The sequence below is a fragment of the Gambusia affinis genome, linkage group LG09, assembly GCF_019740435.1.
Source record: "Gambusia affinis linkage group LG09, SWU_Gaff_1.0, whole genome shotgun sequence".
NCBI classification, from domain to species: Eukaryota; Metazoa; Chordata; class Actinopteri; order Cyprinodontiformes; family Poeciliidae; genus Gambusia; species Gambusia affinis.
In genome coordinates this window covers 12,575,668-12,603,500 of record NC_057876.1, presented here as the reverse complement: position 1 = coordinate 12,603,500, position 27,833 = coordinate 12,575,668, and the positions used below count along the sequence as shown (strand labels likewise).

At 39.7% G+C, this 27,833-nt stretch overlaps 1 protein-coding gene across 3 annotated transcripts; it reads left to right on the top strand.

Moving 5' to 3' along the window:
• Nucleotides 1–492: 492 nt before the first annotated feature.
• kdm3b (lysine (K)-specific demethylase 3B) lies at nucleotides 493–26,248 on the top strand. Of its 3 annotated transcripts, none has more exons than XM_044127742.1 (25): nucleotides 494–1,014; nucleotides 7,916–8,080; nucleotides 10,580–10,693; nucleotides 10,901–11,006; nucleotides 13,570–13,694; nucleotides 14,622–14,681; nucleotides 14,979–15,674; nucleotides 16,336–17,521; nucleotides 17,607–17,823; nucleotides 17,907–18,121; nucleotides 18,218–18,370; nucleotides 18,471–18,578; nucleotides 18,801–18,928; nucleotides 19,036–19,330; nucleotides 19,410–19,663; nucleotides 19,824–20,096; nucleotides 20,196–20,367; nucleotides 20,474–20,564; nucleotides 21,110–21,240; nucleotides 21,336–21,455; nucleotides 21,824–21,847; nucleotides 24,505–24,644; nucleotides 24,774–24,950; nucleotides 25,067–25,201; nucleotides 25,286–26,248. In XM_044127742.1, the coding sequence occupies exons 1-25, from the start codon at nucleotides 805–807 to the stop codon at nucleotides 25,364–25,366; spliced, it is 5,376 nt and encodes a 1,791-aa protein (XP_043983677.1). In that variant the 5' UTR covers nucleotides 494–804; the 3' UTR covers nucleotides 25,367–26,248. The 3 variants fall into 3 exon arrangements, with proteins under 3 accessions (XP_043983678.1, XP_043983677.1, XP_043983674.1); XM_044127739.1 differs by having other exon boundaries at nucleotides 19,033–19,330; XM_044127743.1 differs by lacking the exon at nucleotides 21,824–21,847 and having other exon boundaries at nucleotides 493–1,014; nucleotides 19,033–19,330.
• The last annotated feature ends 1,585 nt before the right edge of the window (nucleotides 26,249–27,833 follow it).

Sequence of the window (27,833 nt, the reverse complement as noted above, 5' to 3'; positions counted from 1 at the left end):
CAAACCAACAATAAAAAAAACCTAAATGAAAATTTAGATGCATGTGAATTAATTTTGGTTTGAAGCTGTTATATGTTGAAAAAATATTAACACATTTTTATGTAAACATATATGATTCTGAGATGAGTTATTTAAATTAACAAACAATGAATCAAAAATATAGAAAGTTTTCTGCAATTTAAAATTATACAACATATTTATTTATAATTATACATAAAGGTATAAAATACACATTTAGTACTAAAATAATAACAATTATAAATACATTTATTTATGCATTTAATCCAACCTTATTCGGACAAAATGCTGACAAAAATATTAAACAATTTATTTAAAATTTATTTGCTTTGCGCTTGATACTTTGGCGGAATCCATGGATTTTCTTTCTTTGATTCCAGGTGAGAAGCTTCCTAAATAATAACCACTGCGGGAAAGTAACACCTACGTCTTCCACTAGGGGTCAGTGTTTCCTCATATTTTCTCTGTCTCCGCAGTGCTGCCAGTCTACCAGGAGGAGTGCGTTTGATTGTTGCAGGGCTCAATGGCGGACAGAGCAGGATAGTCGCGTTAACACCGAGGACAAAAACGTTTCGACTGGGAGATTTGTGGTCCGCCGCCGCCGCGTATCCCTGGGAACAGCGACCAAAACGTGCTCTGTTTTGCATTAGCTTGAACTACAAAGGAGTCGCAGCTGGTTTCTTCTCGCCTTTTTGTTACGTTAGCTTCCTTGAGTTCCCATCCCGAGCGGAGAAGTTCAACTGTTCATGGTGGCTCACTGAAGGCTGTTAGCTTTGTAAGCAAACCATGGGGGACTCTCTCGAATTGATCGGGAAGCGTCTTATTTTGCTACTCGACGACAGCAGGCCCGCCAATGGATCAGAGACGGAACAGCCTGCCTGGGCCCGGGACTGGCTCCGAGGAACGGTGCGGGCGGTGAGCGTCATCGGCCTGGCCGCTCCGGAGGGTAGCGAAGGAGGGGAGGCGACGACGACAAGCACGGCTGCCGGACTCACAGTCAGTATTTACATTCAAGCGTTTCCGTATTGCGAGGCTAAATATCAGTCATTTTCTAAAATGCAACGTGTGCTAAGTGGCTCAATGTGTATTCCGCTTAGTGGAGCTTGTTTTTACCAACCAGAATCGGGAGATTTATCGTTACCTGCTGCATAAATTTAGATCTTAGACCGCTGCGTGTTGCAGGCAGAGAGGCAAAGCTAAAATCGAGACCGGGGATTTTCTGGCCTTTGCTTTGTTCGATTTTCTTAGCTTCTGGATATCTAGCTTCAAGCAATGTGATGTGTGACCTTGCAGCATTTACTGTTAAACACGTAAGATCCAGAGCTAAGAGAAGCGTCGAGCATTTTGTAGTAAATCGCAAATAATTTTTGCGCAACCATTACAGGCGATCAATTCTGCCCGTCAGCTAATGTTAGTCCTCTTGAAGGCCAGAAGAAGTTCATGCAGGGGCGAACCTGAAATCGCTCCCACCTTGTTTTTTTGACCTAGATTATTTAGTATGACACGGCTTCATCGTCTTATAACAATCTGAATGAACGACGCTGACATTTTGGAGCTGTGTTGATTCAACACTGCAGAAAGAGCCAATGTAAGGTGGTGGTTGTAGACCAACATGACAGAGGGAAGTCAAACTACGGTAATGCTTATCCAGAATCAAATAAACACTTGATGGCACTGCCCAAATATAGAATTCAAAAGGTTGGTCTCTTAAAAGTGTAAGTTATTTTCTTCAAAAATATACACAGGGAAGAATGCTGTACCATTCAACTTGCTGTGCATCTTATGCCATGAACTGCCACTAAAGTTGTTGCCAAAGTTAGTAGTTTGAATAGATCGGGTAGTCACGTTTTTAAAAAAATTAATGTTAAATTCGTTTGAAAGAGCATTAAAATGACTTTTTAATGACACCGTGACGATGTGTGTTGGTTAAAATAAGAAGACTTTAAAGATCAAAATTTGGAATGTATATCAAGACAGAAGAAACATTGTCTTTAAATAAGTTGCTTCATTTCTAAAATATTCATTTAGTTGTTGCCAATAAGAAACATATCTGCGTTTTTAGTTGTCACAATTAATATCAGTTAGTTGATGTGTAATTGTCCTTGTCTGCCAAAGGTCATGTTTGTTGCTGCAGATGATGATAGTTTCACCATGAAAAACAACAACAAAAAGTGTTTAAACAAAAATTACAGTATATTCAACTTGCATTTTTTTCCCCCTAATTAAACATTATAATTAAATTCTGAAGTTAAGTACAAGTCATTTTGAACCTTTGATTGAATCTGGACTTTATGTGTGCCAGTTTAGCAAGTGCTCGTATAACAGATCAGTACTGGAAAACAGCAACAATAAATCCTGACTATGTTAATAACAGATATGAAAGAAGTACGGTAACATTATTCATATGCATATGTTATTGTTGGAAATCTTGAAAGCTACAACCCAAAATAGCAGCTAAAAAGCAGTGTTTTTTTTAGGTCACTGTGCAGAAAGAAGCATATTCACCTGTCTGGTGATTGGAGAACAAACAGCAACTCGTTTCCACTAAGCGGTGCAGCATGCGTTGGTACGCTATTTTGTGGACACCTAATGTGGCATCTTACTAATATTAAGGACAAACCTGTCGCAAGCAGAGTCGTGTTTCTGTCTCCCAATGATCAGACTGAGTTGTGTTGCGCCAGTCACTCCACCATAAACATACCGACGTCCTAAGGACATACAACTGAAGGGGGACCCAGGTTTGCTGGTGTACGAGTCGATTGTATGGACTACTTTTACAATGAAAGTACTGAGACGCACCGAGCCGTACCGCTCAGAGGAAACCAAGCATAATGTAACAGAGTGTTCAAAAAAGACAAATGTTCATCTTATGAAGACCCGCGTGTATCTTTAAATTGAGTAAGACTATCGACATGTGCAAAATTGTACATTCTAGGCTGGGTTCGAAACCCAGCCTAGATACTTTCTGCAAGATGTTTGCATGGTCTCCTGTGTATATGCTTTGTTTCTCTCCTGGCACTCTGGCTGTCTCCCAGAATCCAAAAACAGGACTGTTAGATTAATTTGTCTCTCTGAATTGTCCTTAGGGGTGAGTGTTTGTGCGCATGGTTGGTTCACCTTTGTGTCTCTATGTTGCCCTGTGATGAACTGGTGACATGTCCGGTGTGTACCTCGCCTCTCGCCTGATGATATCTGGAGATGGGGACTAGCCCCTCTGTGACCCGGCAAGAATAAGGTGTTGTTACTTATCTCCAAAATATAGTAAAAATATTGACCTGCCAAGAGATATAAACTGATTTGCAACAGTTAAGTCAGAAGGTATGAAAAACTACAATATGGAAGTAGGTTGGGATTACAAAATGGGTTTAAATATTGGCAAAGAAGCCAACTAATTCCAAACCAGGTGATATTAAGGACTAAGATTTAGGAAATTCACCACAGTATTGAAATTGAAAGTTTAAGCTACAGTACTTGATCAAACATATGCTTTTTCTTGTTTGTTTCTGTGATTTAAATTCATTTTTTCAACATCTTAATTTGTGAGTTTAATGACATTTGGATCTAGTTTTGTGTCTCCTCTGCAAAGCCTTCTGCTCCCTGTTTAAATGATGAACAAATGAATAAAAATTAACCCATGTTTTGTTGTGAGTTGTAAGGCAAAAATGCAAAAGTCAGCTTTTACTTAACCTCAGCCTATTTGTGACTGAGATTTTTCCAAATTGCATTGATATAGTTTTTCTTTTCAGCATTAAATTATTTTTTAACTCACAAGCCAGTTATGTGTTTTTGAAGAACCAAAGACTTTATTATAGTTCACTAGGAGTCATTCCAGTGGGAAGGTGATTTTTCCTTAAAGTTTACTTTTCCCTTTTCCACTGTCCTTGTTTCATGTGTACTGATGTAAATCGATCCAGAAATGTTATTGACTCCTAAATGTGTTAGCAATTCCATATCCAAACCATAATATAGCAGCTGAAAGTTGTCGGGCCTGTCTTGAATGTTGATCCCAGAGCCCTAATAACTCTGAGCTATTTTTAGTTGGATTCTGTACGGCTTTAAATTTAGTCTTGGTAAAAGATCACAATGCAGCGGGAGGTTCACCAGTCAGGCTTTTCTTGGCTGATACTGATGTAAAGATTGCCATCGAGGTCTGACCTGCCAGCGTAATAAACTCAGAAAGGTGCGTAGAGTACAGGATGTTTTTTGATGTGTTTTAATTCACCAGAATTGCTGGGAGTTCTTAGTTTTGATGCATGGATGGGGGGAAAAAATCTCAGTTTTTTAGATTGCCAATTTAACTTGAAATCGATCAATCTGCTAGATTGATTGGTGTAACTCTAAACCCAACTATTTTTATCAAAGTGACTGAAGTTAATGTTGTCCAGATGTTATATAATATAAGAAATGAGGGGGGGGATAACAAAACAAATTGCACACTGAAGTCTTACAGAATATCTTTGTTGGACCATATTAATATTTTGTATTGCCAGCGCTCTACTGCAGTTTATCAATATCATGGCCCAGAAAACCCAACACCTCGGGTTAATGTGGATATGCATGTGTCCTCCTAGTTTTCATAATAATATCAGAAAATCACCACTCTAAAAGTTCCAGTGCATTTTGACTTGAGGCACAGCTGATGGATATTAAGCATTTGCAATTTGAAATGTCAAGAAGAAATCTTCAAAGGCAAATCGGCACAAAACGGCTACAACTGAGAAGGCAGTTATGCAGGGAATGCGCTTTTCATCAAAAGAAGTTGCATTTAGCTTAGATTTTTATTACTCTTCATCTTTCCAGAGGACGGGCAAAAAGAAGAAGAAGAAAAAAAAAAGAAGTGAAATTGTTCGTTTAGAGACGTCTGAGCTATCGCAGATGTCTCTAACCACAAACATCACGACTGTTAGAGAATCCATCTTTCGGCTTGCTGAGCCTAAACCACATCAGTGCAAAGTTCTCCATGCAAAGCAAAAACTCACTGCAGGCAATATGACAGACAGGATTATATATATATATATATATATTTATATATATATATATATATATATATATATATATAAAAAATCTATTTAACTTTGTGGAAAAACAACTGCTCCATTCCATCTGCACTTTTATCAGTTAGGTTTGTGTAATATGGAGGAGTATCTGTAGAACAAGTCTACTCTTTGTTATGAACTATGTCCATTGTCTATTACTGATTTTGACACACGGGCATAAGCTGACAAGTTTAAGAAAATGAGAAACCTGTGAAATTTAGTAAATTTTAATTATTGTGCAGAATATTGTTTTAAGTGTATTGACATTGACTGTAGCCAAATGTAAAGCAAGTGACAAAAATGTCTGAGAAAAAAAAAACAAACATAAGGTGGTAAAAACGTCCTCCACTATAAAATTGGGAATTGTCCCATATTTTGGCTCTTTGATGCAGATTCTTTCATCCTTGGTCTTAGAGGCACACTGCCCCGCATGTTTTAGATGTTTCCTCTGCTTCAGCGCACCTGATTTCAATTGATGTCTGATTAACAGGCCTTTCCCTGAACTGCAACCACCTGAATCGTGTGTGTTAACGCAGAGAAACATCTAAAACCTGCAGGGCGGTGTGCCTGGAGGACCACGGTTGAAAAACACTGCTTTAGTGCATCTGTTGGTAACGGTGTTAACACAAAAGCAGATTAGCAAGGCCATTCTCTTAACTGACCAGGTCAATATCTCAGTACATTAATAGACTTGATTCTCAGATTAAAATGCAGTCATTCTCAAAAATCTCAAAAAAAGGTTTTAGATGATGATCGGCCTGTATCAGCACGTCTTGCATGATCAACGGACATTGTGTCGCCTCTGGATGCATATTGTGTCTTAGGAAGTAATTTGCTTTAAAAATTTTATATTTTGGATTAAATTGCCATGGCAAAAAGGAATGAACTCTGGGGATTACACTGTGTAATGGGATTTTTACTAGAGAGATTGGATGAATGTGTGTTGCTCTGTTTATGGGGACAGAGAGCTCCATAAAGAATTCCCACGTTGGTAGTTTTTTTTTCTTCGGTTTGTTGCCTTTTAGTGGTAATTAGTTTTTCAGTGTAACGCCAACGAAGCATGCAGCTTCACCTGATCAGTTTGCATTTGAAACCTTTTAATAAGCAATAAAGAACTCTGTGTAAAACTCTGTGTTCAGTTTGAATGCTTTTTTTGTATTTTAAGTAAATATTTGTTTGACTTGATTTCAAATAACACAAAGTTTGGTATTGTCTCTAAACGAGAGTCCAGTAGCAGGTTTCTGAATTTACAGAACCTGATGAACTCTAGTCTCTGTTCTCTTCCTTATTTCTTCAAAAGTGTTGAAATCGGCTCTCATTGACATAGTTGCGTGACAAAAATTGCGTCATTTGGTTTTCTCGCACCCACCATCCGTTCTCGACACCAGGCCCGGGTCAAACTATATCGACAGAGCTCTGTGAGAAGTGTTTTGTGATTGGTCAAAAGTTTATGCAGAAATTGCTAGGACAGCAATGATGATATCACTCTTCAACTAGTCTGCTTCCACTATCCGTTTTTTGTGTCTGTAGATGACATGAATACTTAAGTGAATGTTTGACGTGGTGAGGAATTGTTCATATTGTCCCCAGATGGTCTGAACTGTGTATGAAAGGTGTGTGAATTTGAACATCCTGTGACCAAACGTTGACTGTTGGGCTTCAGATGAGGCATGGGAGAGCCTTTGGGGTGAGAAGCTTCATCAGCCAGGAGGTTCTCAGAGTAGAGCAGCCGGTTGATGTTAGGATGCCTCCTGGACGCTGCAGTGGTGAGGTGTTTCAAACACGCCCCACCAGGAGTAGACCCAGAGGAAGACACGGGATTCACAGGAGGGACTATATCTCTTAACTGGCCAGGGAAGACCTGGGGATTTCCCCAGAGGAGTCGGCCCAAGAGGCTGAGCAGAGGGAAATCTGGGTCTCCCTACTTAGGCTGCTGCCTCCGCTACCCGACCCCGAATAAGTGTAAGATAATTTATGGAAGTGCACCAAAAACAGAATTTAACTGACAGGAGAAATACGCTGTATTACTGGTCTTAATTTATAATAAATATATTTTTATAATTGACAATTTGTTTCAACATTGACCAATTTGTGTGATGTCTTGTGGGTGAGTTTATCCACAATGGGTGTCATTTGTTTTGCCATCAACCTGCGATAAGACTCCAGTTGAAAATTAGCTCTTGTGACAAAATGTGGAATACAGTGATCCCTCGCCACTTCGCGGTTCACTTATCGCGGATTCGCTATTTCGCGGATTTTCATAATGCTTTTTTTTTTTTTTTTTTTTTGTGCATTGTGCTCTGCATTCTGATTCGCTAAAAACTCACTCCCGCTTCTTGTATCAAAACATGCTACGAATTGTGCTATCATTTTGTCGTCTCGTGCAGTTATGTGTACGTACATAAAACAGCTTGGCAAATTAACATTAAGTTGGCCAAATTATCTTGTAATTTCGAAGAAGAGAACACTGCAGAGCGCAGTCAGGATGCAGCAGTCTGAAGAGCAGTGAAACGGCCTACACGTGAGTCACTGTATTTGTATACAGTACATGTAATAGTTGCTCATTGTAAAAAAAAAAAAAGTTTTCTATTTCGCGGATTTCACTTATCGCGGGTCGTTTTCGGAACGTAACCCCCGCGATAAACGAGGGATTCCTGTAATTACATAACTGTTCAATGTACTAATGTTTATTAATATGCCCTTATTAAATAACGTCAACATTTTTTAAAATGTAATTATCTTTTCTTTTACCCTCTTTTTTTAAAAGCTCTGTGAAAATGTTCTTTAATTTGTTCTGGTTTTCTTAATAAGAAATGAGTCAGTCCTAATATTTGTTTGTCCTTCTTCTTCACTAACTGCAGGTATTTCTTGAATTCGAAAACGCATCGCAGCGATGTTCGTGGGTGCAGGTGTATGGCGACGGAGTGAAAGCCGTGTTGGTCGAAGACTCGGTCGTTTGGGTCAGCCCCAGTGACAGTACGAGGGTCAGTGCAGTTCCAGGACCAACAACGCCTTGGCCGGCTCTGGTGAGTGCATTTCAGATAATCTGGCCACTCAAGAACAACAATAATGTTAGGCTTTAAAATTCAATAAAACAGACAATTCATGTGGCCTATCTCAATAGAGGAGTAGAAGTTGTGTGCTGTTGGTCAATTAGTAACCCTGGGTGTGTATTTGGATGGCCTACATGTTGAACCTTTTGCAAGTAGCATTAGCCACATATTGCATAGTGCTTGAACATGGTCACAACTTTATCTGTGGTAAATCATTGCTAGGTGGGATTATTAAATAATGAATTACACTTGAGAGTGACAGCTAGCTTATTTTACTACTTCATGTTGCACATAGAAAATCGGAGTACTTGCTGTGTGTAAGGTCACTTTCACTACACGTTATTCAAATGGGGACTTATTAAAGCTTTAAACAAGTGCAGTCCATTTACCCTATTAGTCTTGACCTGACTCTTTCTGACCAATGAATGAATGCTGTTGATGTGTCCTCTAGCTCTGAGCTAAAGTAAAGTTTTCTCTGTTTCTTTGGGCAGGCATGTTCTGCTCCAATTGCAAACCGAGACAAAAGAACCAACTGCTTTCTTTTTGTTAATACATTGTCATGAAGAAAGAGTGTGTCCAACTTTAAATAGCATGATTATTTTGAAGAAACTTGGGCTTTTTTAGTTTAAAACAACTGACAAAATGTCTTCACTGGTATAACATTTTGAAGTTTAAGCTTGGAGTCAGCTGAAGGTGGTCATGTTAGATCTAATATGCGCACGTGGTGAGACCGAGTTAATTATGAGGTCTGTCATTATTTGCAACTAATTGAATTTTAAACTACATATCAAAGTCAAAGTTTATTTATATAGCACATTAATAACAATGTCAGCTGACCAAAGTCTTTCACAACAATCCCATTACAGACAAACGATAAAACAAAACATGTAATAAAATTTGGTAAAAATAATAAGACCACCATAAAATTGGCAGAAAATACTAAAAGATAATGTAAATACAAATCATGGCAACATTTTGATGTCATACATCACTGTTTGGTGATGTTGCCTTTTGCATCATATTTACAGGTGTACTAGAAATGCACAAATGTAAGAAAAAAAAAAATGTGATCATTGCATTAATTCGTTAGCTTACTAAAATCCAGGTAATTAAAATGAATAATCATCTAATTCTGTTTTTATAGCTTTTATTAGACGAGAATGATGCCTTAAATCGTTTTCCATCCGCTTTCGTGGAGTTTGGCGCTGGTAAAGACGACACAAACTTTGCAACGCAGAACTCAAATTTTTAAGTGTTTTTATAGACATAAATATTTGCTTCCATAAGTAGTGATCTTTCCCCTTTTTGGGCTTCAACACGATCGTGTAGATGAATCGCTCTCTAAAGTCTTATCAGCTGCTCTGACAACAGGAGACACCTTGTCCTGCATGTCTTATAGCCTCAGTTGCTCTTGGTTGCCTTTGTTGTTTCAACACAACGGAAGCATTCACTTGATAACAGTGCTGTTCATTTATAAATTCCAAGTTTTTCTGATTTTTCAGAATACCCTCAGTACGGTCTATGGAAAGAAGGATATCTTGTATAGCCATCAAAACTCAATCTGAGCAGTCTTATAACCAATTAAAACTTCTTTGAAAGGCAATGAGTTTGTAGTTTCAGTTAAAATGAGAACTGCGTCTAATGTTTTTAGGATTGATAATGAAGGGTTAAATTCCACAGTACAAATTAACAGTTGAGTTTAGTTAGAGATTATAAAGGAAAAGCAAGCATAACATGAAAAAAGTTGAAATAGACAGACAAAACAGAAACGGGGTCTTGCAGTGCTTTCCTCAAATATAGACGACTCAGTGTAGCGTATGATACCAAATCTAAACTCATGAAAAGTCCCGGTTTTGTCTCGGTTGGGCAAGACTTTCTGGTTTTGCGTGTTCTGGATTTTGGTGCAACTGTGGTGTTAAATTTAAAGTGAGAAAATCAACACCAAATCTGGACTGTCGCTCTGGAATCTAAGAGACACAGGTTGCACGTTATCAGCTGATGTTTGTTTCTATATGAATAAAACCGTTTTATGACAATAATTTAGAAGGTCACACAAACAGTGATTTAGTTTAGTTTCAGAGAGCAATGCTGGCAAGCTAACGAATGGAGCAACTGAAGTTCACCAGAGAACAGAAATAGAGCCTCTCTACTTCATGACTCACTATGAAGTAGAGAGCAGATGACAATTATCTTTTTAAATCTACTTTCAAATCAGTATTTTGTTTTGTTTTTTAACCACCAAATATTGCAATATCTCTATAGATTATGACCATTAACTGATAGGTCTGTAACCAGACTCATCAGATTTTTCCAGTTAAGTCAATTTACATTCCATTTTTACCAAACTTATGACATTTCTAATGAATAAATGTGTTGAAAATTGAAAGCATGTTTAATTAAGTTTGTTGACCATTTTCTGTTTTGGGTTGTGTTTGAGCAGGAAGACTTTCTAAGTGCTTCTCTCTTGTGCAGGCTTTCCGCTCGCTGGTGGACAGAGTGGGTTTAGGATCACTGGTTCCTGTGGAGTATTTTGGAACAAAGAATTTTGAGTTTTTGCCAGATGACAAAGCTTTCCAGAGATTTGAGGTGAGTATTTCTTGTATTGTGATCTGGAATTAACAGGTAGAAACAAGGGAGTTACATTAAGCCTTTTTTTTTTTTTTTTCAATTAACGGTTGATTACAAAATGTTGTTTTTCTGTATGTACTAATATTAAACCTGTGACTTTCTTAATATAATCGGAGGATAAAAGAAATGTAAGTATTCCATAACTGTGTTTTTGTGTTTGTGCAGGCTGATAAGGACATGAGACACCCCGTGTTATTGGAGCAACCGTCTCTGCTGTCAGCCTTCTCCAGCTGGCACACTGACTTTAAACTGCAGGAGATCTTCAGGAAGGGTAGGAATCAAACTCATGCTTGATGTGGTCTCTGGGTTGTTCAGTCTGAACAGTGGAGCCATAATGTTTGGACACAAATAAAAAGGATTTGGCCCGGTTATAATGCATTCATGACGCATTACAGGACCTTGATCAGAGGGGCTGGTAATTATTCTTAATTTTCTAAATGTTGCTCTTCCTAAATTCTTTTGTGAAAGGAGGAGCCGTTTTGTTTCATTTTAATCTTCAGCAGTTTCCTCAGTATTTGTAAGTCTTCACTAGTGTTGCTTATTGCATAATAAGCAAAATCACTTTAAATTCCTTTACTGGCAGGAAAAGTATTGAACACCATTCTTTCTGTGTGCTTAGCTTTCTCCATTGGTTAGTGTATTATTAGATTTATATAAATGCAGGTAATGTTTGTCATTAGATGAAAGACTCAGTGAAACACATTTGAGGTAATTTACATATTGAGCTGTTAGTCTGAGCTGCAGAAATCCTTTGAACGCTTTGAATGTCCTTTCTTAATGTAGGAGACGTCTATAAGGCTCTTCGGTATCTGGGCCTACACGTTTCATTGTTGGCAATTAAGGAAATATTTTGTCTACAAACTGAGGGCGAATGAAATGGAAAAAATATGATCACATTATTTTACATTGAGAGCACCAATTTATCATAATCTATGTGCATAAAAGCTACATTTCTACTCATTTTCTGTTTCAAAATCCCACATTTCCTAGACTCAGATTTCTAGGTTTGTTAAAATTGTGGACTTTTGAGTGCAAACCACAGTTAGGTTATATTGTGTGCATGGTTCACAAATCATTTAACAACCCAGTGCTTTGTTGGTTTAATGGATAGCAGGGAGTGTTGAGGGTTCTTTCACAACTTCTCTGGCATCTGGGCCAATTTAGTGTATCTATGTTTTAGAGTCTAGAACTGAAAACTCCTAAACTAAATACAGATTCTTCAAGGCACATCTGTAACAAGGGATTTTTTTGTTTTGAATTCAAATGCTTCTAATTTTATTAAGTGTCAAAACCTGTTCCTACTTTTTTTAATCGTTAGAGGAGCAGGTATTTAATGTTGAACTAAATTTATGAGGTGACAAATTAACAATAAAAGATGTCCTCTCTATATGAAATTGGGGAGAAAAAAAAAGTTTTTATGTTGTTTTAGATTTTTATTTTGTGGATAATTTTATTGCAAAAAGTCTAGAAATAATTTTTTCTAAACATTTGTTTTCACCTACTAAATTGGGCAAATGATTAAATCAAATGTCCTGCTTCTGAAGACTGTGTAGAAATATTAATAAACAGCATAATATAGTTAAGAACATTTCTGCAGGGATTTGTTCAAGTTGGTCAACCTGTACACGATTAACTCTTTACACCAGAACTCAGACGTTGGAGCCACGCTGAAATCTAAAAGTTAAATCCCCCCCCCACTCAAACAACATGTTGTCACACCACATAAACCTGCACAGAATGGAAAGGAAAATAAAACCAAGTGTGCAGAAGAGACAAGAACAGCAATAGACGCAATCTGCCTCACGAAAGATAAGCCTTTTTCCTTTGACTTCCCTCATCTCCTCTCTCCAACAATAAAATCAAAATGAAACTTGCTCTATGGCTACAGCACTTTAATGACATTATATAATTGATTTTGGAGATGGCGCAGTAGTCTTTTTTTGAATTTAAATACGTGTTCTACTACAACTAGCAGTTTGTTCAACAGCACATTTATGAAACTGCTGATTATTGGATAAAGTTGGATCTGATCTTGGATTGAAAGAAGCTAATGATTAACTCCGCACAACACTAAATTCAGATTCTTGTAAATTATTGCACAGAAAGAAATGGTGTTCATTCTCAGACCTGGTACCTGTAAGGATTAACAGGTTCATACAAACTTCACTCATGACGTATGTGAAACATGAGCACTGAGGAAGTTCAACAAGCAGCAGTACGGCCGGGTGCTCCGACTTAATCGGTTCATTTATTTGTCATCTCTATTTAAAGTTTTTTTTTTTTCATAAAGCAGTACTTTTCAGATGTCATTTTGCTTTAGTAAAAGATTTTTGTTTGGGATTTGCTAAAAATTGTTGAGGTTTTCTTATCCGTTTATAATTTTTCTGTGATTAAAACCAGTAATAGCGGCAATAGTTAGTCAGAAGCCTTGCATGCGTTTAAATGAGTTTCTCTCTAACGCCTCTTAAGCAGTGCAGAATGCAGAACCAGTCGGGCTACTTGTTGTAAAAAAGTTGCCATTCCTGTTAAACACATTTGAGGTATTTTCCATCCTTTTTGTTCAGGGCACAAAAATGCTACGGTTTCTTTGTCTTCGGCAGAAATTGGAAATTAATTTTCATTCCGCTTTTTTATTTATTTTATTTATTTATTTATTTTTTATCACTGAACATTTAATCATACTGCAAAACTGAGAATCGTGTGTTGGTGTCATAGAAATATATAAAGTAACTAAAATGGGAAAATTGTATGCAAAGGAGTTTTGTCGAGTAAAATTAACCTTCTCTCCTGAATTCTTATATGTTGTTTCATTTTTATCTCATTGTTCTTGTCAGGCCTGTTCCCCATCCAAGGACGCAGAGTCCGTGTGTACCAGCCTGAGTTTGAAGATTGCTGGGCTTTTGGACACGTCTCACAGCACGACCTCATCTCACATGTTATGGAGATTACGCTGGATAAGGTAACACACTTCAACACATTCATGGTAAAACCAGTTTTAAACTCTTTGTAACTCTTTTTGTTTGTTTGTTTGTTTTTAAATTTTAGCATGAGGGAAGTCCTGAACATGTCTTTTGGTCACGTTCAGCAAGACGAAGTAGAAAAATACAATTTGTTCATTTAAGCTTTTAAAACTGATGCTATTCATATAACAGCTCAACAATCTAAAAGTCATTGCAACGTAAAACATTTGTCATAGTCTGTCATAGTTTGTATCTGCAGGGCTGTTTGTTTATTACACGATCCACATTTTTCTAAACTTAGTGAATCTCATTTAACTCTGCAAATCCTTTGGTATACAGAGAAGTATTTAAGGTGCTAAAATGAGTCCAAATCATCAACCCTTCACTAATGTGCTTTAGAATTGGTGTGATTTGTTTGTGGTGATTGAATAGTTGCTTTCTGTAAAAGTTTTCTTCAGATTGTGGGCAAACATTTCTCCTGTAGTCTTGCCTGTTCAGAGTATGTTGTTGTTCAAATACACTTTTGTGAACATTCAGAAGTGTTCTTTGATTGTCTTTCAGTAATTCATTTCTGTCATAAACTGAACATTTTAACAAATAGGTTTGTTGTTGAGAGGTAATTCATTTATTGAATAGTTTTTCCAAACTGATACTTATGAAAAACTGAATATAATTGTTACCTCTCAATCAAAACAGTAAGCATTGCAGCTGAAAAGAAATAAAAAATTCTTAAAACTCAAACTTTGTATTAAAGTATTTGTTTTTGACATAAAGAATTGTCACAATTGAGCCTTATGTTTTATGGTATGCTTAGTTTAAGCCTTTAATTTCTTGTAAGAACTTCTGAGAACAAGTCCGACTCCAGCCAGACTGTCTGCTGGGGGTTAATTTGTGAAAGGATCTCACACTGTTTTCTTTCCCTCCAGGGAAAAGAGAAGCAGATGGTAGATCCTCGTGTGATACATGTCATGCTAGCAGAAGAGGAGGTAAGTTTGTCATTAGTGTTATTGGGAAGCTTTCTACAGCCTGAAGTCTGCTCTGCTTTCTCTTCTTTTTCTTGTACGGAGTGCTGCCTCTGCCATATTGGTTATTTTTTTACATTAAGTTTTAAACTTGTATTTTGCATGTTTTTTTTTTTTAGAGGATATATATATATTTAATTTGCTTCTTGTGTGCTATTTTTTACTTTGTGTATGTGGCCAGAAATACCTATATTGTGATTGGTTTACTTATTCCAGTATTGTCAGGTGAAGAACTAAATTTCCCCGTTGTGCCCCTCTTAGCCTGGTAACAATGGACAACGAAGGAAGGACAGTGAAGCAATGAAGGGAGACGGACGCAGACGTAGGACTGCCTCAGAGGATGGTGATGATTTGAACTTGAAACGGTTTAAAGGAGCAGGAAACTCCGAAGCAGGTACTCAAAACTGTGGGGATTCCAGCGAAACTCCGGAGGAAGGCGTTGGGATCTGGGCCGGAGACTCTGAAAGAGTGAGCAGCTCCACCAAAAACGGAAACCCCTCAGAGGGAACCTCTCCTCCAGGAAGCGTGTCCTCTCCCAATACAAACTCCTCGGTTCACTTGGACCACTCGAATGCTTCTTCACCTCTGTATCCTGCCCTTGTCAAAGAAAATGGGCGCCTATTCTCTCCGCAAGGAGCAGCAGACTCAACCAGCAACACTTCTCACCCTCCCAACCCTCCCCCTCTCAAACCAGCCCCTTCCCCTTTCTCTACCACATCTTTTCCCTCACTGGGGCAAATGCCAGTCCTGGTCCACGGTGCTCCAGCCCCAAAGGCTTCTCCATCCCCGCAGCCAGACCGAGAGGATGCCCCCCAGTCGGCTTTCTCTAAAACAGCTGCTCTCGTTTCCCCGGGGCCCGTCACCATTTCTTGGTCACAGGACAGCAGACCCAGCGTTTCTCTGTCTTCGTCAATGGGGTTCAATTCTAAAGCTCCCACCTGGGGAGGCCAGACAGAGGTAAGTGGCTCCATGAGGTTAATGCTGGCTGTACAGTTACACTACCCTGGAAAAGTATTCATATGCCTTAAACTTTACCGGTTTTCATTATGACCATGAAGTTCAGGGTGTTTTATTTGGCTTTTATGTGGAATACCAACACAACCTAATACATATAAAGGTGATGTGAAAGGAGAAGGAGGTGCATGATTTCAGTTCTTTCTTAAAATTATCTGAAAGACGCAACCTGCAGTTTTATTCACCTCTGCAAATCTTGCAAGGTGACATGCAGCTTCACATTGCTTGACAAAAATTGTCCATTCTTTATAAATTAGCTCAAACTCAGATTAGAGTCGGTGTGTTGTCATGATGCTGCCACCACCGTGTGTCATTTTGGTGATGATATACCAGGGCAGGATTGTGGTTATGCGTCACTCTTTTCCATTTTGAAATGATGAAGAACATTAATTCATGAAATGATCAAAGACTGTAGAGATATAAAAAGAAAATAACCAGAACAATATTGGTTATTTCTAATCTATCAATATAATTGTTTCAGTTTTTAGCAATAGTATCCTGATGTGAGGAAAGATTCAAGGGACATGAATGCTTCTCCAAGGAACTGCATACGTTGTAATTACAACTACAATCTAGTAATTTGCGGTTTTATTTTTATTCCCAGGGTTCTAAAACAACACCTAGTTTCCGTTTGTCTCAGGCGACCCCCACAGCTCCAGTGTTTGGAGATGTTGCTTCCCAAACCAACGGTGCTCCCACCACTACCACAGCTTCCCACGACACCACCAAGCCTTTCGGCTTCGGCTTCAGTGGAGCCAAGAACGAGACCCGACCTCCACAGGACCAGAACCTCTTTTTTCAGTGCATGACCCAGAATTCTGGCACCAGCTCCATTCTGACAACCGGTCAGGCTCAAACTAAGGACACTAATTACTTCACTGCTGTGTCTGAGAGTCTGAGTAAAGAGCCAGCGGCTCTTTTCAGGCCTGCAGCCTCTACTGAAGGGCTGAAGAAGCCCGAGCAGCCCAAAGTGCCTGAGGCCCATCCTTTGGGAAATGGTGCTTTCAACATACCATCAGCCTTCCAGGGCGCATCTGCAGGTGCACGGGGCCCTGGGCTAACGATTGGTGGTCTTGGGATGGCCTCTGGAGCCCAAAGTGCTATTAAGAACAACAACAATAATAATGGAACTGCTGAAGGGAGTTCAGGGCTACAGTCCAGTTTTAACTCCTCAGATATTCACCAGAACATTTTTCTGCAGGCCTCTAAAGAGTCTACTAATCCTTTTCTGACTTATGGAGATAAAAACTCCCCATCACCTTTTGTTGGTCTCTCGGGGACAGAGCCACAAACTCTGGGTGTCTCTATGGACAGTAAGCCTAACCTGTTCACTATGGTGGAGCCACCTAAAGGCATTCTATTGTCCAACTTCACAGCACCCTCAGCCACAGCTTCAGTCAGCTCTTCCACCACACCAACGCCACCTCAGACTCTGCAGAGTGAGATGGCCATGACAAAGAAGGACCAGGAAGTCGTAGAGATGCCACCCTCTACGTCAGGCTGTCTGATGATGGGAAGTAGCAGTTCTGGAGAAATGAAGGAAACAGCTCTTTTGTTTGACCAGAGTCAGCCACAGAAGTTTAGCCTCGAAGATCGAAGCCACTCATCCAAGCGCGACTCTGATTCCAGCACCAACAGCGACCTATCGGACCTCAGCGAGAACGAGGAGGGCCTGGATAAAGATCAGATGCCCCCAGGGCTTGCTCTTCCTGCTAAGGATGGATCCATCCAGCAGAAATCTAAAGTCCAGGTGGCTCCCAAGAGCCGTCCTCGTAGCAAATCTTTTAAAGGTGCATCTCATTCATTTTCATAGACCTTAAATTCTCATCAGACGTTAAGTTGGTGATAGAGTTAACACTGCCTTGTATGTTCCAGTGGGACAGTCTGTACTGAAAGACCAGAGCAAAGTGCGCCGTCTGAAGCAGTCAGGTGAGTCCTTCCTCCAGGATGGCTCCTGCATCAGTGTGGCTCCTCACTTGCACAAGTGCCGTGAGTGTCGCCTGGAACGTTATCGGAAGTACCGAACCACGGAGGATGACAGCGAGGATGAAGATGACCCGAATGTGGCCTGCCGCTTCTTCCACTTCAGGAGGTGAGACCGAAGTGGTTTGATAGCACGTTGTTTTCTCCATCCTGGGACTAAATTTTAATTTAGTTTTTCCTGCCTTCATCCAGGTTGGCTTTCACACGTAAAGGTATACTGCGTGTGGAAGGCTTCCTCAGTCCTCAGCAGAGCGATGCCATGGCGATGGGTCTCTGGTTACCTGCACCAGCGGTCCAAGAAGGCCTCGACCTCGACACGTCTAAGTACATCCTGGCCAACGTGGGAGACCAGTTCTGCCAGTTGGTGATGTCTGAGAAGGAGGCCATGATGATGGTGGAACCTCACCGTGAGTCTGAAAGTCGTCTCACCTCATCTTGAGGTTTGTTCTCTCCTTTTATTTGTCTGTGATCTTAAATAAATGTATTTTCCCATGGTTTTTCAGAGAAAGTGGCGTGGAAACGTGCCGTGCGAGGCGTTCGAGAAATGTGCGACGTATGCGAGACAACCTTGTTCAACATCCACTGGGTCTGCCGCAAGTGTGGCTTTGGAGTGTGTCTGGACTGCTATCGGCTCCGCAGGAACAGGCCGAGAGAAGGTAGCTTATTAACTAGAGTTTTGGGAACCAACGTATGTTCACTCAAGTTATTTTGTGCAATATTCTTGCTTTGCTTGACTTTATGCAAACCTCATTTTAGATGTGGATGACACCCCAGAAGACGAGGTTTTCTCTTGGTTAAAGTGTGCCAAAGGCCAACCTCATGAGCCTCAAAACCTCATGCCAACGCAAATTATACCAGGAACAGGTAAAATTAACAGCCTGCAACATGTCTATTGAAGACACATAATCCCAGTAGACCTGAGTATTTTATTGTAGGTTATTTTTAGCATCCCAAAGGGTAGTGAAGTGCAAAAGTCATAAAGTGGTGTTTGAATGATCGGCATCCTCACACATTATAAACCTTCTGTGTAGATGGTATGAAACGAATTCAAGGACTGATTTTTTTCTTTGTGTCTTTCTGCTTCAGCTCTTTATAATATAGGTGACATGGTGCATGCAGCAAGGGGCAAGTGGGGTATTAAAGCCAACTGCCCCTGTGCTAGTCGACATACAAAGTCACTAGTCCGCCCTACCGCCCCCAATGGCATTTCGCAGGTGTGTTGCCTTCTCCCACTGTTTCTGTTGTTTTATTTTATTCTGCAATTTTTTAAATATTTCAACTTGAATGCATCGTTTTTGTTTGCTTTTGTTTATTTTAGCAGTCTACATCCAGCAGCGGAGGTGGCCTTACAGTTTTATCTGGTGCTGGCACTACTCCAAAACCAGAGGCAGAAACGTCAGTAATCAAAACGGAGAGCATGCAGACGGCAACACCTTCAGACAGCGGGGGTGGGGGAACTGTGGGTAGTACCAGTAACTCTGTTATTAGTACATCCACTCCCTGTATTGTCACACAGTCCTCTGCCAAGGACGCCCGTCCATCAGGAGAGGGCAACAGTTCTGCTCTGCATTGGCTGGCAGACCTGGCCACACAGAAAGCCAAGGATGACACCAAGGGTACGTAGGAAACGCAGAACCAGGAGTCAGATGAATAAATCCTTAATCGGCTTCAGTTTTAACGATCCTCTTCTTCCAGAATCCGGCTCACTTCGCGCCATGATGAGTAGGGAAAGTCGGCCTCCCTTTGGGCTGGACTCGCTCAGTGCCCTTTCAAAGCCGCCGGCTTCCAGTCCGAAACTCTTCAACAGCTTGTTGCTCGGACCCAGCATAACCCAGTCCAAACCGGAGGGGTCGAGCCTCCGTGACCTGCTCAACTCTGGACCGGGAAAGCTGTCTCAGGGGCCTGGAGAGAGCAGTGTACCGTTCCCCTCTGTTTTTACCTCATCAAGTGTATGTCCAGGTTTTCTGATCTTTCTTGTGCAGAAATAATGCTTTTAATTTAAACGCCACCTACAAGATTGGAAAATATCACTGCCACCTACTGGCGAATAATGTTTCAAATGTTCTGCCTTAATAAAAACAGCTAATTTTTTATTATTTGATGATACAGAGTGACAAGATGAAGAGCTGCCTACCAAACATCCTGGATCACATTATCGCCTCAGTTGTGGAGACCAAGAAAGCAGAGGGCCGGCGCTCTGTCACCTCCGAAGGTGGCGAACTTGGAGTGCTGGGAGCCCGGAAAGATGGCGTAATGGGTCTTAGTGTTTTGGAACCACATACCTCACACTCTTGGCTCTGTGATGGGCGACTCCTCTGCCTGCAGGATCCTAGCAACAGCAACAACTGGAAGATCTTCAGAGAGTGCTGGAAGCAGGGACAGGTAAGAATCACAGAGTATAAAATAGTTGAAATAGAAATCATCCATGTAGGTGAAAGATGGGCTGACGGGTCGTCTTGATATGTTTCGGTTCTTTTCCAGCCTGTGTTGGTGTCAGGAATACATAAACGGCTAAAATCCGAATTGTGGCGGCCCGAGGCGTTCAGCGAGGAGTTTGGGAACCAGGATGTAGACCTGGTCAACTGTAGAAACTGTGCCATCATTTCTGATGTAAAGGTGCGAGACTTCTGGGACGGCTTTGAGACGATCTCCAGTGAGTGCAAAAGTACAGTGTGTTTTATCAAACATCAGTTTAAAATGACCTGCAGAACAGGTAAAGCATGCAGTGGATGTTGTCTTAATGTCTCGTCTGAGTGTAGAACGACTGCAGGACAACGATGGCAGACCGATGGTGTTGAAACTAAAGGACTGGCCTCCAGGTGAAGACTTCAGAGACATGATGCCCACAAGGTGAGGAAACCAAACCTGTGTTGCTTTTCAGTTCCAGAAATTTTGGATATGTAAAATTTTGTTAAAAAAATATTTACATATAGTTTTTCATCCTAACATTTTTGGTGGTTGTTTTAGCATTTTGTTCATTTAAAAATTGCCATGCAAATTGGCTTTTAGTAAATAATAATTTTCAATTTATGGTGTTTGTAAAGTTTGGATTTGCTGATGATGATTTTTATTGATTTTGATTTCCCTTTAATAGTTATGACCACTTTTATCATTTCTACTATAAGTGATCATTAATTATTTGTATTACGTTCAGAGAAGTTCTGACTAGGGTTGTCATGATGCGTAACTTTGAAACTCTGTACTGATACTAAGAAAACCACTCTACCAATTTTGATACCACTACAACATTTTTAAAGGTAGAGAGGTTTCTTTCAAGTTTATTGAAAATATATAATTAGTACAATATAAATATACAGTATTTATATTGCAAAACAGTAGACGAGATAACAGCTAATACATCTTTCAGTAAAACAATTCCACTTTCTTTTTTCCAGGTTTGATGATTTGATGGACAATCTTCCTTTGCCTGAGTACACAAAAAGAGACGGCCGTCTAAACCTCGCTTCACGGTTGCCCAACTTTTTCGTGCGTCCTGACCTTGGACCAAAGATGTACAACGCCTATGGTAAAAATGATCACCTGGTGACATTTCCTCTCTGTGCAGTTTACGTTCCTTTTCACCTTCTTCCTTTCTTTCTTCAACTCCCCCAATGTCTTTAGGCTTAATTTCAAATGAGGACAGGAAGGTCGGAACCACTAACCTCCATCTGGATGTGTCCGATGCTGTCAACGTCATGGTGTATGTCGGCATTCCTCATGGAGAAGAAAACCAGGAGCAAGGTCAGTAGATTTAAGAGGACTTTGTTTCTTTGTCCCTTTCCCCCCCCCACACAGACACTCGCTGCTTTAGTACCATACTCCATGACCACAGCTGAGCTACTAACTATTAATAAAAAATGCTTGTTGATTAAAAATATGTTGCAAACATAATTGATTCTACAGTATTTCACAGTACTTTTTTCCGCCAGTGGACAAAATAGTATTTTTATGTGTATTTGAAGAAGGTTTTCTAAAATTGTTATAAAACCCATTGTTGAGGATATTTTAACATTTAGTGGTTCCAGGCTTAATGTGCTTGGAAAGGACACTGGAGGCACCCTCCGGTGGGTCTCACTTATTTACATTGTGGTAAAATTTCTCCTTCACAGAGGCGGAAAACTCTGGATACCAAGGTCTGTAGACTTTCAGTTGTATCACTTGCGTAGCATGCCCTTCTTCTCAACTAACTCCCCCTTTTCACACCTGCGCTCCATCCTCCTGTATTGTTGTGCAGTAGGGGCCAGAGCACCGGGATTCATCCCTCAGTTTGTTTTGTTGCATGTCTGTAAATTTCTGTGTGATGCAACCGTCACTATGGTAAATAACAGCGGACATAAAGGCTCTTCTGTGCTTCTGGAGAACCGTGTAAGGTGTAAAGGTCAATGTTGTTTTCGGGGTTGGGTTTCAACTCACTTTTACAGCAAAACAAGTTAAGTGAACTGATCTGGCTTCAGATGTTCGTTCTCTAGCTGTTGTTGTGGGATCGTTTTCTCTTCCTGATTACTTTGGGTGTACAGTGCTCTGGTCCTTAGACTGGGAGAGTAGTATGAACGAAGGGCATCTAGAGCTGGCATTCCTGTTTCCTTGCAACTTTCTTTACACAAACAAAAACACCCTCGCACACATCAAAAGATGGACTTTGGATGTTAGCAGAAATAAAAGGTAGATCACTCTGTTTCCAAATGGTCTGATAGGGAGTATGAAGTTTATTATATGATAATTGATTAATTCCAGACCGGTTACTCACCAGCTGCAAACTCCCGATACCCGATTTCTTTTTTCTTTATTTCCAAATCAGGTTGTGCAAACCACAACACTCTTCAGTGTGGGCACTGTTACTCACTAATTTCAAATTAACATGTTTTTACTTCAGTCAAAATGTCATGCTAACAGGCTGTAGCTTCATCTAGAAATCAAGAGTAGACTGTGGATGTGAAGGCTGTCAGTAAATGTGATTGTGTAGTCTGTAAATTATCCTTTGTTTTACCTTCGTGGTTCTCAACTGGTCTGGCCACAGAACACATATATATTTGACAAATCTTCAAAACATATAGTCGTTTCAATCTTACTTCGCAGACTAACCACTGGAGCGTTATGTGATGCCTTTATGTCACTGAGACAGTATTTGGTTTTTTTTCTTTTTTTTCCAAATACTATTCTTTGTGGCCAAGCAGAAAGTCTGTGCAGGCATCCATCGTGTTTCTCCTTCTTCCCTCCTCATCTTCCTCCTCCTCACGCTTCTCTTCTGCTGCTGTTAGTGTCGATGTCAACATCAAATCCCCTTACGAGTTTTCATTTCTGCTCATAGACGGAGCACATAATAGCATGAAAAACATTAACAGTCAGGAGTGTCTCCTTGACATGTGAGCTCTGTGATACATTTTTAACATAAGGCAACATTTGTATTTGGAACTGAAATTATAGCGCTACAAGGCAGTAAGTGCAACAAAATAAAAAATAAAATCACCAATATTTTGTAGTTGTGCCTGAAGTGGCACACGTGATCTCCAGTCTGAACCACAGGAGGACTTTGAGTACCTTTTTTTTTTTTCTAGGTCATAGACCTCCTGAAACTCCTAATGGGATAATATTTGTTAAATTAAAGGTTGCTGTAAGTGTTCCTCTTTTTAATGAAAGCACAAACATCTTTTGCTTAACTGTCACACTTCTAACAAAATCTGATATTTAAGCTTCCACAGCAATTATACCTGCTTAAATTGTGTCATTTATTGTAACTGCTATCACTTGTTTGTGGCTAAAAGAGAGCTGCTTTTATGCAAACAACCTCACAATGTTGTTCTAAACAGTATCTGGACAAACGAATACTGTTGGTCACATGAAAAGACACATTTTGGCCACTCTGTAACAGTCCAGCTTTTTTGTCCTCTGGCTAGTAGAGATGAGTTTGATGTCGTCTCTGGTGAATCGGAACAAGATGGGGTTTTTTATATATTGGATCTCTGAGTGTGGTTGTTGATGCTGTGAATCTAGCTGCAGCTCACCCCTTGGTAAACTACAAGAAACGTAAGAACTGTTTCTGCTCAATAATCCCATCAAGGTTGCATAATGTTGCCTCTGTGCCCTATCCGTTTTTTTTCCACTCAACTATTCATTCACGTGCTTGGATACTAAAAACAGGGAGTTTCTAAAACACTTATCGGGGTTTTATTCTCATTTCGAACACTGTTAACATTCAACCAGTGATTCTGTTTGTTCTAACATGGCCATAACATTTTTATATTAAAAATCTTAATATTTTCTGAGGAACTGAGTTCAGGGCTCATGTTTTCTGAGGCCCACAATAAATAGAATGACTTGAAAGGAATGCTTATATACCACACAAAATAATAATAAAATGTCACTTTTTGAAATGAATTACTGGAATAAACTAACACGATTATGTCATTTATTGGGAGGCATTTGCTTAAACTCACTCAGCACTGCCTGAGAAATCCCAATGGGTCAGGAGGAACCAGTTGAGAACTACATCTCTGCACCATTCTTGTTCAAAAGTACGACGAATGGATACTAAATACTTTTCTAAATAATGTTTTATCAGAAAGTAAATGTGGGTTTTACCCTCTTAATCAGCTTAAGTGATGATTGTCCCGACATGTAGGACTAGAGCCGTAGTTCAAGGAATCGCTTAGAGCTAAAGTTTAAAACTCTAATATTGCAAAAGTCAGACAGAAAGAACTCAGTTGTAAATATGATTATGTAGAGATCCTACTGATGGACGTTTGGCATTCTGTATGTCTGTTTGTCTTGTTTCCTCTCTTTGGTTCTTCAGAGGTCATGACCACCATCGAGGAGGGCGATGTGGACGACATGACAAAGAGACGGGTACACGAGGGCAAAGAGAAACCCGGAGCTCTCTGGCACATCTACGCAGCCAAGGATGCAGAGAAGATCCGTGAATTACTCCGCAAGGTTAGCACCCACTGGATCCTCAAGATACTCTATTCACAAAATGATCATAAAGTAAATATCAAACACTTTTAAAAAAAAAGCTTTTTAACAATATCTAATTGTTTTGTTTCTCTCTGTGCCCTATGTCAGGTGGGAGAAGAGCAGGGTCAAGAGAACCCTCCAGACCACGACCCTATTCATGACCAGAGCTGGTACCTGGACCAGGGGCTCCGGCGCCGATTGTACGAGGAGTACGGCGTCCAGGGGTGGGCCATCGTACAGTTCCTAGGCGATGCTGTGTTTATCCCCGCCGGAGCGCCACACCAGGTCAGACACATGAGGCCTCAGAGTTTCTTATAGCAATTAACAGTTTGTGGCGTATCCCCTTCAGTGACGTAGCTCTCTTCCTCTTCCTCGCTCTCTTTCTGCTGTGTTCCTATCAGGTACACAATCTGTACAGCTGTATCAAGGTGGCGGAAGACTTTGTGTCCCCTGAGCACGTGAGGCACTGCTTCAGACTGACGCAGGAGTTCAGACACCTTTCTACGACTCACACAAACCACGAAGACAAGCTACAGGTTGGTTTTACTCATGTTTGCACACGTATTGCGATGTTGATCATCTGGCATTTAATACTCCCTTCTTTGACTTGTTTTCTTCAGGTGAAGAACATCATCTATCACGCAGTGAAGGATGCCGTCGGGACACTGAAGGCTCACGAACCTAAACTAGCTCGCCCTTAGTACTCAATGCCACTCTACTACGTACACACACGCGCACACACCCACACACACACACAGCACACACCACCCATCCACACATAAATGAAAACTGCAGAGTACAAAGTACAGATTGTGTGTGTGTTGTTTGGGGGCAGTGAAGGTCTGAATTTTGGGGGAAAGAACATTTCATTTAAGGGGGCGGGATTAGACAGGGAGGGGGCAAATCAGCGCTTTGATGAAGGAACTCCTTTGTCGCTGTTACACAGTACTCTTAAACTTGTCTAGTTGTTTTTGCGTTTTTTGTTTTGTTTTTTTTTTATTAACATTGTATTTAAGGTCGGTGTGTTCTCTTGTTTTTGTTGTAAATGTAAAATGTTTGAGTAAGGGAGGGCAAAAAAGCTGACGTGCCTTCAGAGCAGAGGTTCAGCTACAATATAAGCAAATCACAAAAATGTGAGTACTGGGTAACATTCTTATTTTGATGACATGCTTATGTTTTTCATTAGAAGCAAGGTTAACCAGTTTTTGTAGATTTTTCTCTTTTTTTTGACATTTGATTATTTTTGCCGTCTGTGGCTGCAATGAATTTGCAAAGCAGCCGATCAAGGGAAGCTGACCAAAGTTTTGTATTTTTAGTTTTCTTATTTCTCTCATTTAGAGTAAGAAATCTTCTTTTTTACGCAACAGGCTGATGATTAGACGAGCTTCAGAGACGGCAATTTTATTTTATTTTTTTCTAATCCGTCTTTGTTCAGGAGGTTTGATGAACTACGGACTTCCAGCTATATTGTTCAAGAATCACAGTTGCAGCTGAACAGAACTACTGGCCATTAACATTGTATCAATATATATATTGATCTTAGCAGTTGGATTTTTTTTTCACAATAAAAGTTACAAAAATAACTTTGTTTAATGCTTTTTCTGTATGTGGTCTTTTATTGTTTTGTAACAAGTTTGTGAAAAGCCAGACATACAATCCCCTTCTCTGTTCTTCTATTATTGTGTTATTTATTCAGAGAAACTGACTCTAGATCAGATAAACAGCAGCGGTGGTAAATTTACGAGCTGATTGGATAAAATAATCTGCTTGGTCTTTCTAGGAACCCCAGTTGGAGATTAACCAATCATGACCGTGCATTTTGTTAACTATTCACAGGTCAATAGAAGTCCAATGCTTGACCCAGGCTGGAAGCAGCTTCTTTGATTCCTGTTCTGGTCTCATTTTTAATATCTCACAAATGCTGCCTTTAATCAATGGATTCCTGCTTAACACATTGCCACACCAATTACTACTCCTATGCAAAATACAGGAAACTGATGCTACAGTTCACACAGGCTCAACAGATCATAAAAATGTCTGGTCCAAACAGAGGGAGATTTCAGCTACAATGTTCAGATGGTAGGGCTCAAATTTGGCATAAACATGAAAACGAGGACAACAATGATCTCCATAGTAACTGAATCTCAATCCCAACAACTGCCTTCTTAAAGGCAGGTTTAGACCCTAAAACTGGGGTACCACCTCATACTAGCAACGCATTCCTAATAAAGTGGCCTGTTTTAATACAACTTATGACATTAAATAGCAGCAATTCATAAAACTGACAGCGTGCTGAAAATATATCTTTACAAAATTAATTATTTATTATTAGTTATTGTGAAATTGACAAAAACAGTGGTTGAAGTAAAAGTTTATTTAAGCTAATTTATAATTCATACAAACCAAATACTGCCAATTTTCCTATTTGGCAAAACTAATTAGGTAGCGGATTCATTCTTACATGAGAGAGCGGCTGGACACATCTTGCACCTCTTGTGAACTGGAAACCTCTTGGTGACAGAAAGAAGAGGAAGATCTACGACAATCTGGCAAAAGACCTTGCAAGAAAGATTCCGGTTCACGTCATCGGAAATTACCATGAGAAATTTAAAGAGCTTGCCGCCCACTGGACTCTACAGTGTAGGAGAAAATAAGTTGGACTGATCTATAAATAGAAGCCAAGTCTTCCTAAACATTTACATTCACAAAAACATTTAAACTGTATAAATCCTTTGCAGAATCTAGCTACCTCTCTTTCAAGACATTAAGCTGTCAACCTGAAAATGAGCCTGCATAATGAATCTATAACCAAAGCAGAAAATCTCCTTTCCTGGGCTTTAAAAAAATAAGTCACACTAAAATGTTTCTACTGTAAGCATAAATCTGATAGTTAGAGGCAATTTATTTGATATATGGCAGAAAATATTTGCCAGGGGGAAACGCCATATCATTATGGGTTCACCATGGCAGCATGAAGTTATAATAATGATGTGCTTAGTTGTAAGTGGGAAATCATAATTAATAGAAAAACATTTTATCTAATGAATCTATATGTTTCACTTAACAACTTGAGTTCCTGAAATAAATTCACCTTTCAATAATCTAGTTTACTGAATGACTATAATTTTAAGCACCACTATTTTAAGATTATTGAAAGGCAATATGAGT